General features: G+C 44.7%; 1 protein-coding gene across 1 annotated transcript; it reads right to left on the bottom strand.

The window, feature by feature from the left end:
* Window positions 1-8,782, bottom strand: LITAFD (LITAF domain containing). The gene is made up of 4 exons (XM_064152680.1): window positions 8,677-8,782; window positions 6,655-6,720; window positions 875-1,034; window positions 1-132 (listed from the first exon to the last, which is right to left on the bottom strand). The coding sequence occupies exons 1-4, from the start codon at window positions 8,780-8,782 to the stop codon at window positions 24-26; spliced, it is 441 nt and encodes a 146-aa protein (XP_064008750.1). The 3' UTR covers window positions 1-23.
* Window positions 8,783-16,076: the final 7,294 nt, after the last annotated feature.

Consider the following 16,076-nt stretch of genomic DNA (forward strand, 5'->3'; position numbering starts at 1 on the left):
TTGCATTATCTGGTTATCTTTATCTATAGTCTTTTGTATCTGTAAATATGAAATTGACAGTATGGGCAGTAGTGGTCTGCATCCTTGAAGATCTTTATGAACAAAGGAACGAAGCAGCATCCAAAACAGCACCTACAGCCAAAGAGGAGATGGACATGTGTGGAATGAGACACTGACTTTTTGTTTCTGCTGGCTACATCTGTGCTTGTTCTCTGCCTCACTGTGCCTGCCTTTTCACTGAATGAATGCCCATCTTTCCCAAGCCTATTCATATTTAAAGTAGTTTCCAAAACAGTAATCACCTTCACTGTTAACATCTTATGCATTGGTCTGATTCTGAATCTGATTCCAAATTACAGTAGAGAAGCAGACAATGTTGCACTAATTTTTGTGTTTAAAAAAAGTAGTAGCATACTTGGTTAAATTTAGCAAGTCTGTGTACTCTGTATCCATGATTGATAGAACGGTTTGGGTTGGAAGGGACTTCAAAGGTCGCCTAGTTCCAACTCCCTCTGACATGGACAGGGACACTTTCCACTAGATCACATTGCTCAGGCCTCATCCAGCCTGGCCTTGAGCATCCACAACCTCCCTGAGCAACCTGTTCCAGTGTCTCACCACCCTCACTGGAAAGAATCCCATCCTAATCTCCAGTCTAAATCTCCCTTCCTCAAGCTTCAAGCCAATTCCTCTGGTCCTGTCAGTAACAAGCCCTAGTAAAAAGTCCTTGTGATGACTGTCTAGAACGGGCAGAATGACTTATTAAGTGGAGAAAGGCAAACTGTCTGTATAAGCACTAGCTGGAACTTTTTTTTAATTACACTTTTTTAACCTTCTGCTAGGAAGAATCTTCAGCATGTACGTAAAAGCTTACCCAACCATACACAAGCTAGTGCAGAGAAGGTAGGAGAGTTTGCCCAGTCTGTAGGTGACCTTTGTGGTGATGTGCTGGCGGCAGGAAGGGCATATTGTGGATGTTGGTTTGCTTGAGAAGATTCCCGCTACGATGATTGGAGGCTGAGACACCAAATAAACTGAGTTTGAGAGGGAATCAGAAGCATCAAAATTAGAAGCTCAGAAAATCTTTGGCGAGTTATAAAGTCTTAACTGGTGAATGCAGGTTCTGAACGTGGCCAATCTAGAGGCATCTATGTTGGTGTTACTGATTTCAACTAAATCCAGAGGAACCTCTGTGCTGCTCGTTCTGTGTATCCCAGCAGGTTGCTTCTATTAGCAGCCACTATTTATTTGGTTAAGGACATACACAGGGCGTTGCCCGTGGGATAATCCTCACGGACGGTCTCCACCACCTGCTGACAGCAGTACACTGAGAATTTTACCTTCTGATACTTAACATGAAAAGGCAAGTTATCCCTAAGAGACTTGAAGGATATACTTGGATCTACTTTTCCATATTTACAAGAAACTAATCAAAGCAGTTATTGCAACATACAAAGGTGTGATAGCCCAATCCTCTATTGTCTTAAAACAACATGTGGCAGGGCAGGGCTGATAGCCTCTAATGACTCTATTGTCTCAAACAAGGTGTGACGTACTTGGTCTTGAATAGGCAGAGTGATGGCCTTAAGAGCTCTGGAGGAGAGCTGTTGGCTTGACGACCTGCTGAGGAGGCAATTCCCTCTTTAGAACCACTGCAACAGAGCCACTGGAATGGAGATACTGCAGTGGAGTGCACACCTCTCCTTGTGAGTCGGAGACACCATGCCCTACACACACCAAAAGGGTATATACAGCTTCTGGAAAAGGGACCACAGCTTCTGGGGTTCAGGTGTTGCATCTACCACAGAAGACTCTGCTTTCAGACCTGCTGCTGAAAGACTTGGACTATGCCTGTGAAAACGTCACTGAACTCGAAGAGTGGTGAAATCTCTCTTTTTCTCTGACTTCTTTTTTTGTCCCCTTTCCTTTCCTTTCCTTTCCTTTCCTTTCCTTTCCTTTCCTTTCCTTTCCTTTCCTTTCCTTTCCTTTCCTTTCCTTTCCTTTCCTTTCCTTTCCTTTCCTTTCCTTTCCTTTCCTTTCCTTTCCTTTCCTTTCCTTTCCTTTCCTTTCCTTTCCTTTCCTTTCCTTTCCTTTCCTTTCCTTTCCTTTCCTTTCCTTTCCTTTCCTTTCCTTTCCTTTCCTTTCCTGTCCTGTCCTGTCCTGTCCTTTTTCCTTTCCTGTCCTTTTTCCTTTCCTCTTTCCCTCTGCTCTGGTCCATTATTGAGAGTTTTCACTGCCTCTAATTAATGCTTTGGTGTCAGTTAGCTTAAATTTACTCTAAGGGAATTTTTGAATCTTGGCACGACCTCCCCCGCTGCCCAGGGCTGGCTCGGGATAATTGGTATATCCAGGGCAGGATATAGTGGTATATCGGGATAATTGGTATATCCAGGGCAGGATATAGTGGTATATCGGGATAATTGGTATATCCAGGGCAGGATATAGTGGTATATCGGGATAATTGGCATAGCCAGGGCAGGATATAGTGGTATATCGGGATAATTGGTATAGCCAGGGCAGGATATAGTGGTATATCGGGATAACTGGTATATCCAGGGCAGGATATAGTGGTATATCGGGATAACTGGTACATCCAGGGCAGGATATAGTGGTATATCGGGATAACTGGTACAGCCAGGGCAGGATATAGTGGTATATCGGGATAACTGGTACATCCAGGGCAGGATATAGTGGTATATTGGGATAACTGGTACATCCAGGGCAGGATATAGTGGTATATCGGGATAACTGGTACAGCCAGGGCAGGATATAGTGGTATATCGGGATAACTGGTACATCCAGGGCAGGATATAGTGGTATATCGGGATAACTGGTACATCCAGGGCGGGATATAGTGGTATATCGGGATAACTGGTACAGCCAGGGCAGGATATAGTGGTATATCGGGATAACTGGTATATCCAGGGCGGGATATATTGGTATATCGGGATAACTGGTACATCCAGGGCGGGATATAGTGGTATATCGGGATAACTGGTATATCCAGGGCAGGATATAGTGGTATATCGGGATAACTGGTACATCCAGGGCAGGATATAGTGGTATATCGGGATAACTGGTACAGCCAGGGCAGGATATAGTGGTATATCGGGATAACTGGTACATCCAGGGCAGGATATAGTGGTATATCGGGATAACTGGTACATCCAGGGCAGGATATAGTGGTATATCGGGATAACTGGTACATCCAGGGCAGGATATAGTGGTATATCGGGATAACTGGTACATCCAGGGCAGGATATAGTGGTATATCGGGATAACTGGTACATCCAGGGCGGGATATATTGGTATATCGGGATAACTGGTACAGCCAGGGCAGGATATATTGGTATATCACAGTATCACAGTATCACCAAGGTTGGAAGAGACCTCACAGATCATCAAGTCCAACCCTTTACCACAGTGTCGGGATAACTGGTACATCCAGGGCGGGATATATTGGTATATCGGGATAACTGGTATATCCAGGGCGGGATATATTGGTATATCGGGATAACTGGTATATCCAGGGCGGGATATATTGGTATATCGGGATAACTGGTATAGCCAGGGCGGGATATATTGGTATATCGGGATAACTGGTATAGCCAGGGCGGGATATAGTGGTATATCGGGATAACTGGTATAGCCAGGGCGGGATATAGTGGTATATCGGGATAACTGGTATAGCCAGGGCGGGATATATTGGTATATCGGGATAACTGGTATAGCCAGGGCAGGATATACCTCACTAAAGCGGCTGTTGAGACTAGGCCTCTGAGATTTTTCTCAGGGAAAAGTGATGCTGGAGGAGAGAGAAAAGAGTCCCCTGCACCTTTTTGTCTTATTTGTGACCCTACAGACCGTGGTTTGGCAGTTTTGACTTTTAACCCCCACAGAGGGGGCTCAGCAGCTTTGGTTTGCACTCCCATGGACTGAGGACTAGCAGCTTTCTCTTGTGACCCCACAGAGAAGGATCAGCAGGTTCTGTGTTCAGCTCTGCTGTGGAGGCTATAGCAAAAGAGGGAGTTTAATCAACTGAGCCTAAGTTCCCTGGTAATTGATCATGATTGCCCAGCTTCAGCTTGATTTTTAGCTGGTCCCTCCTGCTCAAAATGGTGATGGCAGTGATCTGTTTTAGGGGCAGTGCTGACGGCAGCAAGAAAAAATGGGTATGTTGTAGATCAAACAGAGAGAGAAGAAGGGACTATTACAGCCATTGGTTGAGGACTTGCAGACAAAGCTTGAAACTGAGCGGGTAAACCATCTGTGAGTCGAAAGGGTTGCAGACAGCCTACAGAGCCAGCTGAGCCTTGCTTTGGTTAGGGAATGAGAGCTGTGGCTAGAACTGCCTGAGCTGTGGCAGGGGCACCTTGAGGGTGATTGTGGGCTGAGTATGATGGCTAAAGAGCATGGTTTAGCTGTGCGTTATTCCTGGGCTAGAGTGGAAGAAGCACAGCCTAAGCAGGGAGATGATCTAACTCCTCGGTTTCACCGCTTAGGAGAGCTGATTTCCAGTACGACGGCAATCACGAGGGTGCGATAGAGGCCGTGGCTCGGAGGTGCCCTGCCGTGAGACCGAACCGGCTAACTACGGGAGGAATACAGGCAGCTCCCTCGGGAGGCCGAGGCTCAGTGTGCGTGTGTGGAGCCTCGATCTCACCAGGGCAGACAGGGAGAAGCTTGCCTGTGGTCGGGCCCAGGGGTGCTGGGGTCTTGGCTTGTCTCTGACCGGGGAGGACGGGAGTGCAGCTGAGCTCTGACTCGGTGCTCAGCGCGCTGGGCCGGAGGGCTGGACCCCTTGGAAAGAGGGGGTCCGATGGCCCATCCCCGCTTGGGGTTCGGACCAATTGGCCTGAGGAGGGCAGCCTGACTTCAGCTGGTGCTGAATCTGCAGCAACCCTGCCCAGGGCCGCTAAGGGCTCCGGTAAGAGGCCTCCCTGACTCTTAGCAATTCTGTGCCGTGCAAATCCAGCACCACCCGAGGGCCGCACCCTCAGCAGCCGGCAGCTGAGAGAGGCCTTAGCCTGGAGGAAGGTTTCTCTGCTGCACCTCTGTGGTGGGGGCTGCCCAAGAGTCATTTGTCTGCAGCTGTGCGGAGATTTGGCGGGAAGCTCTAAGCGACGGTCTGCAGTTCCAGCAGAATCGGGAGGGAGCTTTAGCAGCTCCCTTGAAAGGTGCTCAGGACGCCGGTGTCAGCTCCGGGGAAAGGGCCTCGGTAAGGAGATACCCAGAGAGTTTGTGCATGGCCTTTCTGTTCCTAACTGGGAGTTGTTAATGCAGATGTGAAAGGCACCAGACAAGGACTTGGGGAACAGAAAATCGCTGCTAGCATCTCCTCACGCTGGGGATAAATTAGCATAAGCCACATCCCCACTAGGCAAGCCAGCAGGTGGATTCGTTTTTAGAAGGCTCACTGGAAACTCCAAAGGAGAACTCCCTAAGGTGGAACAGGTTCTCTTGGCATTGAAGTGTGCCTAGGTGGCAAAGAAAGGTAATGGCATCCTGGCTTGTATTAGAAATGCTGTGTCCAGCAGGAGTAGGGAGGTGATTGCCCTCTTGTACTCTGCTCTGGTGAGGCCACATCTTGAGCATTGTGTTCAGTTTGGGCCACTCCATTACAAGAGGGATGTGGAGGTGCTGAAGCGAGTGCAGAGGAGGGCAACGAAGCTGGCAAAGGGCCTGAAGAATAAATCTTACAAGGAGCAACTGAGGGAGCTGGGGTTGGTTAGTTTGAGGAAGAGGAGGCTGAGGGGAGACCTCATCACTGCCAACAGCTACCTGAAAGGTTATTGTGGAGAGGTTGGTGCTGGTCTCTTGTCACAGGTAATTATTGATGGAACAAGAGGGAACAGCCTTAAGCTGTGATTGGGCAGGTTTAGACTAGATACTAGGAAAAAAAAATTCCCAGCAAGAGTGGTCAGGCACTGGAATGAGCTGCCCAGGGAGGTGGTTGAGTCACCAACCCTGGATGCATTTAAAAGTCGTTTGAATGTGGTGCCTGATATGGTTTAGGGTGCACCTTGTAGGGCAGAGTTATCCATTGGACTTGGTGATCCTGAGGGGCTTTTCCAACCTGAATATTTCTGTGATTCTATGAAAACTGCCTGAACACCTATGCCTGGGCAGCCACTGATGCTCATGTCAAGGAATACAGAATCAATACTCATTGGACTGTCCCCTCTTCCTAAGAGTTTTCATTCTCCTCCTCACAGGAAAAGGAGATCAACATTTGTCAGTTAAGACTGTGTTCTCCCCTGTGAGAACGCTATCATCTGTTCCATGTGATAATTGTGTTTAACTTTACCATTTGTTCAGCAGTTAAGTTGTTGTTGTTGGCTGTGTACCTGTAGTTGATTTAATTGCTGGTTTGGAGGACTTTTCTCCTTGCCCTTATTGCAGGAACAGTGAAATACACTGGACTTACAATAATCTGTTCTGAAAGTACTTTAAAAAGCAATTGCTTGTGCAGATTGGCTAATGCTGGAATGAATGAGTCTGTGTCTCTCATCCTAGTTCATCTTCCATCATTTCTAGGGAAATTTTCCAGCCTCTTAACAATCACCTTTATTCATTTTTAAACCCAAAACCATTTAGGTTTTTAACAATGTAAAATAACAAACATTGTCACAAACACAGTCCCCAGGCACTTACCTGGTTGCTCAATGGTGGTTGTTTCTCGATAGGAGTAAGGTGGAGGAGAAGGATACTCATAACCCCCTATGCAAAGAAAAACAGAGCAAAAAGTAAAAGGGCCTACAGCTTATTGCTTCTGAAAGCCCTCTTTGGAGTCTGACAGCATGGGGAGGTGCTTTGCAGGGAAGCCCTAATACGGCTCAGTAAAATACAGGACAGGGGGAAATGGTGCTGAACTGATTAATAGTTTGTTGTTTGTTTGTTTTTAAAGCCAAAGGAGCCCATAGTGACTGCCTAGTCTCACTTTCTAACATAAATCTCCTAGTATCCAGCCTGGTTGCCTGGGAGAAGAGACCATCACACTCTTTGTTCTAGGGAAAAAAAAAAAGTAAATAACTTTTTTTTTCTTTTACTGTGCATAATGGAGAAGGGCAAGTGGTGACTAGGAGACCTCATGCTATTTCACTTCTACTAATCTCACACATTGAAGAGTGCAGTCAGCCTACCTGAGTGTAAAATAGATTGAAAGTATTAAATGATGCTTTCATTAATTCATTCAAAATAAATTCCTGTATAAACCTTTGCAGCCAGCTAGCATGGGTGTGGTATCAAAGCACCAGACTGATCTGCAACAGAAGGACGACCTCTTATCAGAGGACTGTTGCTTGGTCAAGCCAGCACAGGTTGAGAGGAGCCCTCATCACCAGGCAGAGCAGCCCTGATGCAGGTGTCCAACCTGTGCTGTTAAATCTTTCAGAAATGATGAGTCAATCAGGGAAATAAGCTCATAGAGATACAAAATGGGATACAAAACTGGCATTTCTCAAAGGGAGACAAAATACAGTGGCAAAATTGAAACAGTAGCAATATTTGCTTGAATGGCTTGCAGAAGTGACAGAGGTGGGCAATAGCGTGTGGCTTTGGTGGTGGCGTGTTTATTTTGGAGGTTGCTTTTGCTATGGAGTGAGAATTATTTGTGGAAAACCAATTTTGTAAAAGATTTTAAAGTGAAGAATTTCCTTCCACTCTAGAAGAGGAATGTGCTTAGTACAAGTGAGTTAACACTCAATGTGTTTTGGTGATGGGCCTGCTTCCTGTGTGAGGACAAGACCCTGCAGCCCAGTGTTAGATGTACTGAGCATCTCTTCCTTGGTTGAGGAGCTCACAAGTGAGACTTCTCCACAACCTTTTGCAAACTCTTCTGAGTTGAGAAAGACTGGAGAGGTCTTTGAAGACAAAAATACCCAGAGAGCTGAATAAGTTTAGAGGCCCAGTACTGACCCATGTAGCCTTATTAGTCACCTTCTGACCTCCCATTCTGGGTTTTTTTTTTGACTCTGGTCCTGTCTGGTGAATGGAAATTTCCTCAATAGCAGGAAGGTGACAAAGGTAACATTACTGATATTCGAGTGTGTCTTTCAATGAGTGTGGGCTTAAACAGGCAGAAGACAAAGGAGTGTTGTGATATACTTGTGTAGGTGTCAGAGCAATACTTAATTTCACAGGCCAGCTCAGCAGAGCAGCATCTACTGGTGCCCACTTGAAGCCGTTGAGTGGAATTGTCAGTACCTCAGTGATGATGTTTCTCCATGAGACAGCAATAGGGAGGTGTTGTTCATCCCTACATACCCTAGCTGCAGAACTGACTCATCTAGGGAGCGCCAAGTCTTCAGGAAAACTAGGTTTCAGCTTAAGACATAGCCCACTCATGCCCAAAGCTTGCTGGCTGAACGTTTTCCTGTTAGGAATATGAAGTAAATGTAGAGATACAGCTGCAATTCCTTTTCTAATAAAATGTGTTGTGTGAAGTGTTGTTAACTAAACTACTGAAAATTGTAAGTGGTGCTTCCATGAAGTGATCCTACCAGCTTGCCTACCTCAGCTCTGGGTTTTACATTCTGGCACAGGGGCTTTGTAGAGCCATTATGTTCTCATAAAGCTGGGGCACTCATGAGCTGGCTCAGTTATTCTCTGGATAACAACTCTGTTTGCCGCCAAGAGGTTTCTGTCCTCAAAATCCTCCTGGTGAGACCTGCTTACCGGCTTGGCCACAGTACTCTGGTGCAGAGGGCTCTTGCCTGTAGGCTTCATGATGTGGTTCATACATAACCATGGGGATTTCCACACGTGCCTTCTCAGTGGCCATTTCCACGTGTCACCTGCCAAAGGTAGTGCAAAATAAAAACTACTGTAAGCGACTTCCAGTGCCCTGGGTTTGCCAGCACCTGCTGCTGTGATTCCTAGTTCTCACAGATTTTACTCAAGAGGAAAATCAGCAGTTCTCATAGTCTGGTGGTTTTAGAGACTGAGGTGCAGTTACTTCCTGTGCCACGTTTGTTGAGGAAGATGGGAAGCAGAGCAGAAAATACCATCTTTGCATGTTCTTTTCATCTGGAGAGCTAAAAATGTTCCCCCAGAGTGCACACTACTCAGGTTGTGTACATTCATGACTGAAAGTGTTTACCTTTGCAGAAAAGTTAACCTCTTTGGTTTTTTTTCCTATATTTTGTCAGAATGACCAAGGAGGGTAAGAGCATACTTTGGAGTACCTGTGGAAAACCTTCACGTGCTGTTAAGTCAGAGCCTGAAACAATGCAACCAGTGGCAATTCAGAACTGTCTTTCATTGGGTCATCCTGCAACCTTATCACCACCATAACTGTGAGCAGCTTTGTACTGTGAAACTGTTGTCTCATTGCCGGTGTGACAGGGCTTAGGTTGGGCAAGATCATGATTAAAAATGACTGCACTGCCTGAGGCTCTGAACAAGATCAGGCCACAAAATATGCATTTTGCAGGTGTTACCAGGAGCTATTCCTCACAATGAAGTGAGTGGGAGGAAGGGGACACAGCTGGAGATGGGTGTTTATATTACTGTGGATGGAATGGTGTTAATTACTCCTAGCTGTCCCTTGAACCAGTATTAAATGATTGATTTCCATTAACATTAAGTCTAGGAGGCCTTTGGAGAAGAAAGTAGCAGCCTTTCATACAGATCTGCAAGGAAGGGCCATATGGTGGCAAAAAGGAACAAAGATATTTGTTGTGAGGAACTGCTACATGAATCCAGTGTGCATTTACTAGCTGCTTGGGTAACTCCACATTGCTCCAGCTAAACATCCTGTGTTGCTGTGCAGACACCTTCCCTGGTTCATATCAGGGCTGTGCCTATCTCACTCACTGGTGACACAGATGTGAGGGTTAGATGGTGAAGAGACACTTCGACAGACAAATGGAGACCAAAATTTACCATCTGGCAAGTCAGCTCAAGCTGCCTAATTATGAGGTCAAACTAGAGTAGGACAGAAATTGCTGAGCAAGGCAAGATGATCACAAGAGATCTTTTTTTCCAAGGTGTGTTGGAAGGAATTTGCATGGGGAGGCCAAAAGAGGGAAGATTGATAGTGCTGAGGTAACAGCAGTTCTTTTAGGAAGGAAGAAAAGGAGGAATTTGAAAATATCATGGGGGAAGAAGTGAGGTAGTTTCAGAAATCTAGTTGAATGGGAAGCAGTATGGAAAGTGGTAGAAGAATAGATAATAAAGGGAATAATGGGTAGGATGATGTGGAGAAAAAAAATCAGGAGAAAAATACTGGCCGTGATAAGGCCAAAGATGCTGGACAAAATTGCTAATATATGGATTGGAGAGGAAGGATGTGGAAAAGTGCATCTTGGTATACTTGTCATAGAGAAGCTAAAAGAGGTGTTTGGGAAATTCAGAGGAAATAATAGGCTAGATTTAGAGTTCAGGGGGAAAAAAAAGAAAAGCTGAGAATGAAGAGAATCTAGGTAAGATGAAGCTACGAGGGACAAGGGAGAGCAATGATCTACAGAGAAGAGACAGTGTGTCAGTAGTAACTGCGGACCCATGACTGTGCTCACAGGCAGCATGGTATTACCCACTGTTGACCAAGGGCTGTTTCCTTGGGACAGAGATCGAGCAGGCAAAATTATAGGGAGTCTCTTCAAGTTATGGGCTTATTGTTATCTTGGTAGTTAAACACCATACACTAAATACTGGGTGGTGTCAGTTTGGGTGACATTTCTGCTGAATTCATCTCACTTGCTGTGAAACAGGGAAATGAGGAAAGGGCTTTTGAATTTCATCCAGTGACTGGAGGCTCAGGCAAATGGCCTGTCGTGAGGCACAGAGTAGGAGGAATAATAATGGCTGATATAGTGAGAGCATTGCAAGTTAACAACTGATTGCAAGCAAACACCAACTAATCCTCACTCCACCCAGCAAGCTATTAGTATAATATCATCACATAAGTGTATGGGACAAGAGATGCACAAGTGAATCATCAGCAGAGCCAGGAATAGTGTGGGGAAGTCCCATTGGATGTCAGGTTTGTGTTTGATCTACTGGAGCTATTAGCACAGAAACTGTTGGCTGTAGTCTGTTGATAAAGTTGGTGCCCTGAATTTGCTCACTTAGTGTCTAACAATATCTCTGTGTGTTGTGATGGAGGACCTACCCCAGAGCAGATGGTCTGGGAGAACTATATGGACAGCTGAGCCTCAGCTTCTGCAAGAAGGTACCAGGGGGTTAGATAATTTCAGGCCTGCCTACTGCAAGTCAGAGGACCAGGAAAGGCATTCTCTAGGGTGTTCTATGCAACTCAGCAGACTCTTTCATTTGACGTATAAGTGATTACTCTCAGTTTTTGGTTGCAACCATGCCTGTGATGCCTGAGAGCTCTCTAAGGCTGTGACCCCCACACCTGTAAGTGTTATTGCTGTAGATTAAAGCTAGAGACTTTCCTCGGTTCTCTCAGACGTGATCATCTGATGGAGAGTAAGGAGAGAGAACAGTTGCTAGCTGTGCAGGAAAAAGTTATAAGGAGAAATATCAGGCAGCAGTTACTGAAGAGTAGGAAAATGTCCTCTAAACTCCTCTCCAGAAACCAGAAACACCCAAAAGACCCATGCTTAATGGCTATGGAGTTGATGTAATCTGTCTTCTCTGCGCTGAGCAAATGGAGTTTCTGTAAGGACAGAGCAGACCCTTGTGCACTACCGAGGTGGAAGCTTGGTTTATCTGAAGAGCCCAAGATTGACTAAAGGAACTGCAAACGGCTTGATGTGTAGGCAGAAATGTGTAGTCCCAGGGACACCAAAACTAGTTTGTGTCTCTTCTATGGACGGGAAACAAAACTAATTTCTTGTGGAAATTGGTATTAGAAAAACAAACGAACAAAAACAACCCAGCAAATCACACCCTGAGGCATCTACATGAAGAGCCAGTTCAGAGAAAGGAAGGTGGAAATGACAGCCTTTTTGTTCCAGGAAGGACATATCCTGGGGTAATGGGCAATAGCAGTTTCGTCTTCTTCCTCTGGATTTGCTCCAGGCACTTGTGTTCTAGTGAGGGAGGAATCATCGGGGGGCCCAAGCAAAGCTGTCAAACTGCAAAATTACACAGCAGAACTGTGGTCTCCAGCTCTAACCCACACCTCTGCACTTCCCACCCCAAAATCCCTGATGGCCAAATAACTGCACAGAACAAGGTAGTTCAGCAAGGGCCTGCAGGGAGGCAAAGGTGCTGGCATTTGTGCTTTGTGAAGGGGCAACTGAGCCACAGGGAGGACAGGGTTTTCAGGAGGCATGGCAGAGCTGGCCTCAGGCCTCCTGCGCTTGGGTCAAATAGTTGCAAAGAGAACAAAGACTTCCTCCCCTCCTTGTGGCGTTTTTCAGAAAGCTTTTTTTCGATGCTGCATGTTTGCAGTGGTGAGCAAGGACACAGTCCAAGCCACACAAAGAATTCTTTGCCTTTCAGAAACACCTTTTTCCAGTTTAATTTCAAGTTCATTAGAAGTATGCTTTTGGCACAAACGCTTCTGTGGTATTTGAAATGGAAGCATCCATGGAGAGTCCCATGGGACTCGTGTCCTTTTTGGCCTAGGAATAGCTCAGCATAGAATCATGGAATCAACCATGTTGGAAGAGACCTCCAAGATCATCCAGCCCAACCTATCACCCAATCTTGTCCCATCAACTAGACCATGACACTAAGTGCTCTTTTCTTGAACACCTCCAGGCAGAACACACATTGGCTCAACAGTCATTTCAGAAATCTCATTGCTTGAGTGCAGATGCATCTTTCTTTTAGTCTTATGATCCTGTGCCAGCGAAGTATTTACAATTTCATTTGAAAATTAAAGTTCTCTAGTTCTTCATTCAGACTCAGAAACTACAGTCTGAAAAGGAGAGGAGGCAGATGGGATTGGGCAAGTGCCTGTCCAGGTAACCTTTGCCTTATTTCCCTTGATATTCTGTACTCTTACAGTTCTTCCTCAGAAGAACTGAAAGGATGTAGAATTTATGTGAAAGCTCATCAAGATTTACTTTTTTTCTTTTTTTTTTAATTTATGTGTCTGTTTTAGCAAGGTTAATTGTTGATCTCATACTGCAGAATCTGGATGAGATCCAGAATCTTAAGCAGGACAAGAAGCAGTGACTTTATCAGAAAAGTGATCTGCATTCCAGCTCCAGCTGATGTCAGTGTGGGATTGGCCACTGACTTCAGTGAGCAGGTTCAGCACTGGAAAAGATGGAACATGAGATTTGGGAGGAAAAAAAAAAGTGATTCAGGTATTTGAAGAAGGTAGGACAATACGTTCCAAACTTTGACATTTGGAAGATGAACATATAGACATTGTAGTAAAGTGATCTTCAGATTTCATGGACAGGAGGAGGTATTGCAGTTTTCACCAGTGATCTCTTGGTTAGTCCAAAGACTTTCAGTCTGCTGTAACATGGTCTTGTTCTCCTGTCATCACTAGTTTAATGTTTTCTTAGCTCTCCCAACTGCATTTTGGAGACAATTTCTGCTGTTTCAAAGCATGGCCATAAAATGTCATTAATGAAATGCAGTTGCATCTATGGCTTGAACAATATTGAGTGTCTCTGCTGTACTTTATTGAAACAGTCAATTCTAGTTTTTGGCAATCACTGAAACATAGAATTTCTCAGTGGAGGGAACTTTTCTCTTTAGCCCAGAGCTAATGGTAACATTCGCAATGTGCTAAGTCTTTTTAGATGTTCAGGAAGGAATAGTTCCAGCTCTAATACAGATAAACAAAGAGTTGGGGAGCAGCATGCAGGTATTTGTTCTTAAAATAGAAGACCGAGGAGATGGACACTGGTGGCTAATTGAAAGTTGGACATTAAAAGGTATCACAGATGTCCTAAATAGACAGCTTTTTTTCAGTGAGGTGAAGGATGCTTGGCCAATTCCTTATTCTTTACTCCCAAATTTAATTTTCAATCACGCAGTCATTGTGGCTTTTCAGCCTGCACTAGGCTACCAGCTTCATTTCTCAAACATAGCTATGAGTGATTCAACTTCCAACTGAATATGAACCATATTTCTTGTTGCAAACTCTTCACCTCAGTCCCTTGGCTTTTTTGTTGACTGCATTAACCCACTAGCCAATAGATCAATGCTTGAGGAAGATAGTGGGAGAAGTTGGTTGTTCATCTGTTACAATCATCAGGAAGTTTTTAGCATTGAGCCAGGGAGCTGGGCAGAACCCAGAAAGTCACATTGTAGATACTGCTTCTCTTCCTCTTGTGTGCCTATTTGTGTGCAATCCAAATCCTCACAGCTTACATCAAAGTTTAGAATAAACCACCATTGCCCAGAAAATCAGCATCTGTTGGAGGGCAAAATGCAGGTGAACTGAGCTCTGCTGAGAGGGCTTTCTGATATCTTCCTTGTGATGGTGACACAGACACAAAGGGATTTGGGAGGTTTGGGAGTTTGGGTTTGTTTTGTTGTCTAAAAAGTGCAGCCCAGTGGTGTTTTGTTGCAATGTGTGCCCGGAGCACTGGTCGCCTGGTTACTGGGCTTGTGCAGGCAGCTGCAGCTCTTGTGCATGCAGATCAACAGCCTGGCCCTGCCTACCTGGATTCACAAGGATGCTGGATAGGCAAGGACTCCCTGGATTTTCCTGTCCTGTCCCAGGTCAGACTTAATGTTGGGTTATTCCTTCATGAAGGGAGCTCCAGTCTATAATTTAGTTCATTTACTGCTCCTGTTGCTCTCACTTCTAAATCAGTTCAAAATACTGTGAACTTTCACAAACTTTCTTGATTAAAATTATTTGTGGTAGTTTATTCCTGGTTGTTACTGTGCTGTGTTTGATAGAAAAACCTTCTCATCTGAGACAGCCCAGAGAATATTCCTGTATCCTTGCAACCTTTTCTTCATAGGGCTAAGCAAGGTTTTTGAGTCATTCTCATTTCTGTCCACTGAATTGATTCTTCTTGGCCATGAGGGACCAATGAGCTCTGTCCTCAGCCAATATAATGGTATGAATGTCATCTCATATCTCATGGAAATGCTGTCTTTAGAATAATCCAGTAGCACATTTTCCTTTTCCATCAACTGTGCTGATGGTTAGTATTTAAGCTGTCATTAACCAGCACTAGGTCTTTCTCCTCTGGTAGCATTTTCTACTAATGAATTTCCAGCTTGTAGCTGAAATTCCTGATGTAATTTCCTAAGTGCATGTGATGGTTTGGGGGTTACCCCGCCCCCCCACACTTTTGAATTTGCCCCAGCTAACTCAGACGGACCCTGGGAATATAGATGAAGCAATTTATTTACAGCTAGCAGAATTTACAAGCAGCTATTTACAATATATACAGTTATATACAATTATATACAGAAATATACAAAGGATAAACAATACAAAAGCACAACTCCCCTCCCAGAAACCTGAGTCCCCAGGAGGGGCTCTCAAACCACCCCAACACCTCCCCCGGCCCTCTCAACCTTACCCCAGTTCTCAGGAAGAAAAGAGGTGCAGCCAAGAGGTTAGGGAGCAGGGTTAGTAGGAGCAAGGTTAATGAGATGTGACCAGGTCTAAGGCAAAAGCAAGAGTGAGAAACAAAATGGAGAAAAAGTCTTTCTTCTTCCCAGAGTTCTCAGCGAGACTGTGAGAGAAGTTGACATCAATTGTTTTTCATTTCACTGCCCGTTATCTAGTTCTGTTACCAAAACATTCCAGCTTGCTTCAAACTAGCACAGTGCACTACTTGGCAGCATTATATTGCTTATGAAGTCTGCCACAGCAGTTCTCTAGTTTGTCTCATTCTGTGGAATAGATTTTTTGTTTCTGCAATATTTTTTTTTCTTCATTCATAACTTTTATTTGCCACTCCTGTATTTCTTTTATTTATTAAAATACTGAGTAAACTTCATCACTGATTTCTGCATCAACTGTTGATGTAAAGCAGATACATCTCTTAAATCTTGTTCCTTAATTTACTGTTTGAGGTGTAATCTCTTGCTTCCTTCAGATGACCAACTTTACCCACATTTGAAGAGCACTTATTCTGAATGATAAGTACAAATGGTCCCTGGGATTGCATAAGGACTTGTCCCTCCCTAATTACCATTCCAAAATTAGAGTGCTAACCACTAAAAGGAAG

This window comes from Pogoniulus pusillus, chromosome 13 (assembly GCF_015220805.1).
Source record: "Pogoniulus pusillus isolate bPogPus1 chromosome 13, bPogPus1.pri, whole genome shotgun sequence".
NCBI classification, from domain to species: domain Eukaryota; kingdom Metazoa; phylum Chordata; class Aves; order Piciformes; family Lybiidae; genus Pogoniulus; species Pogoniulus pusillus.

Coding starts and splice junctions, on each gene's coding strand:
- LITAFD (XM_064152680.1), bottom strand. CDS start 8,782: ATGGCCACTGAGAAGGCACGTGTGGAAATCCCCATGGTTATGTATGAA. Junction 6,721..8,676: donor AGAGTACTGTGGCCAAGCCG/GTAAGCAGGTCT, acceptor TTCTTTGCATAG/GGGGTTATGAGTATCCTTCT. Junction 1,035..6,654: donor AACCACCATTGAGCAACCAG/GTAAGTGCCTGG, acceptor TCTCAAACTCAG/TTTATTTGGTGTCTCAGCCT.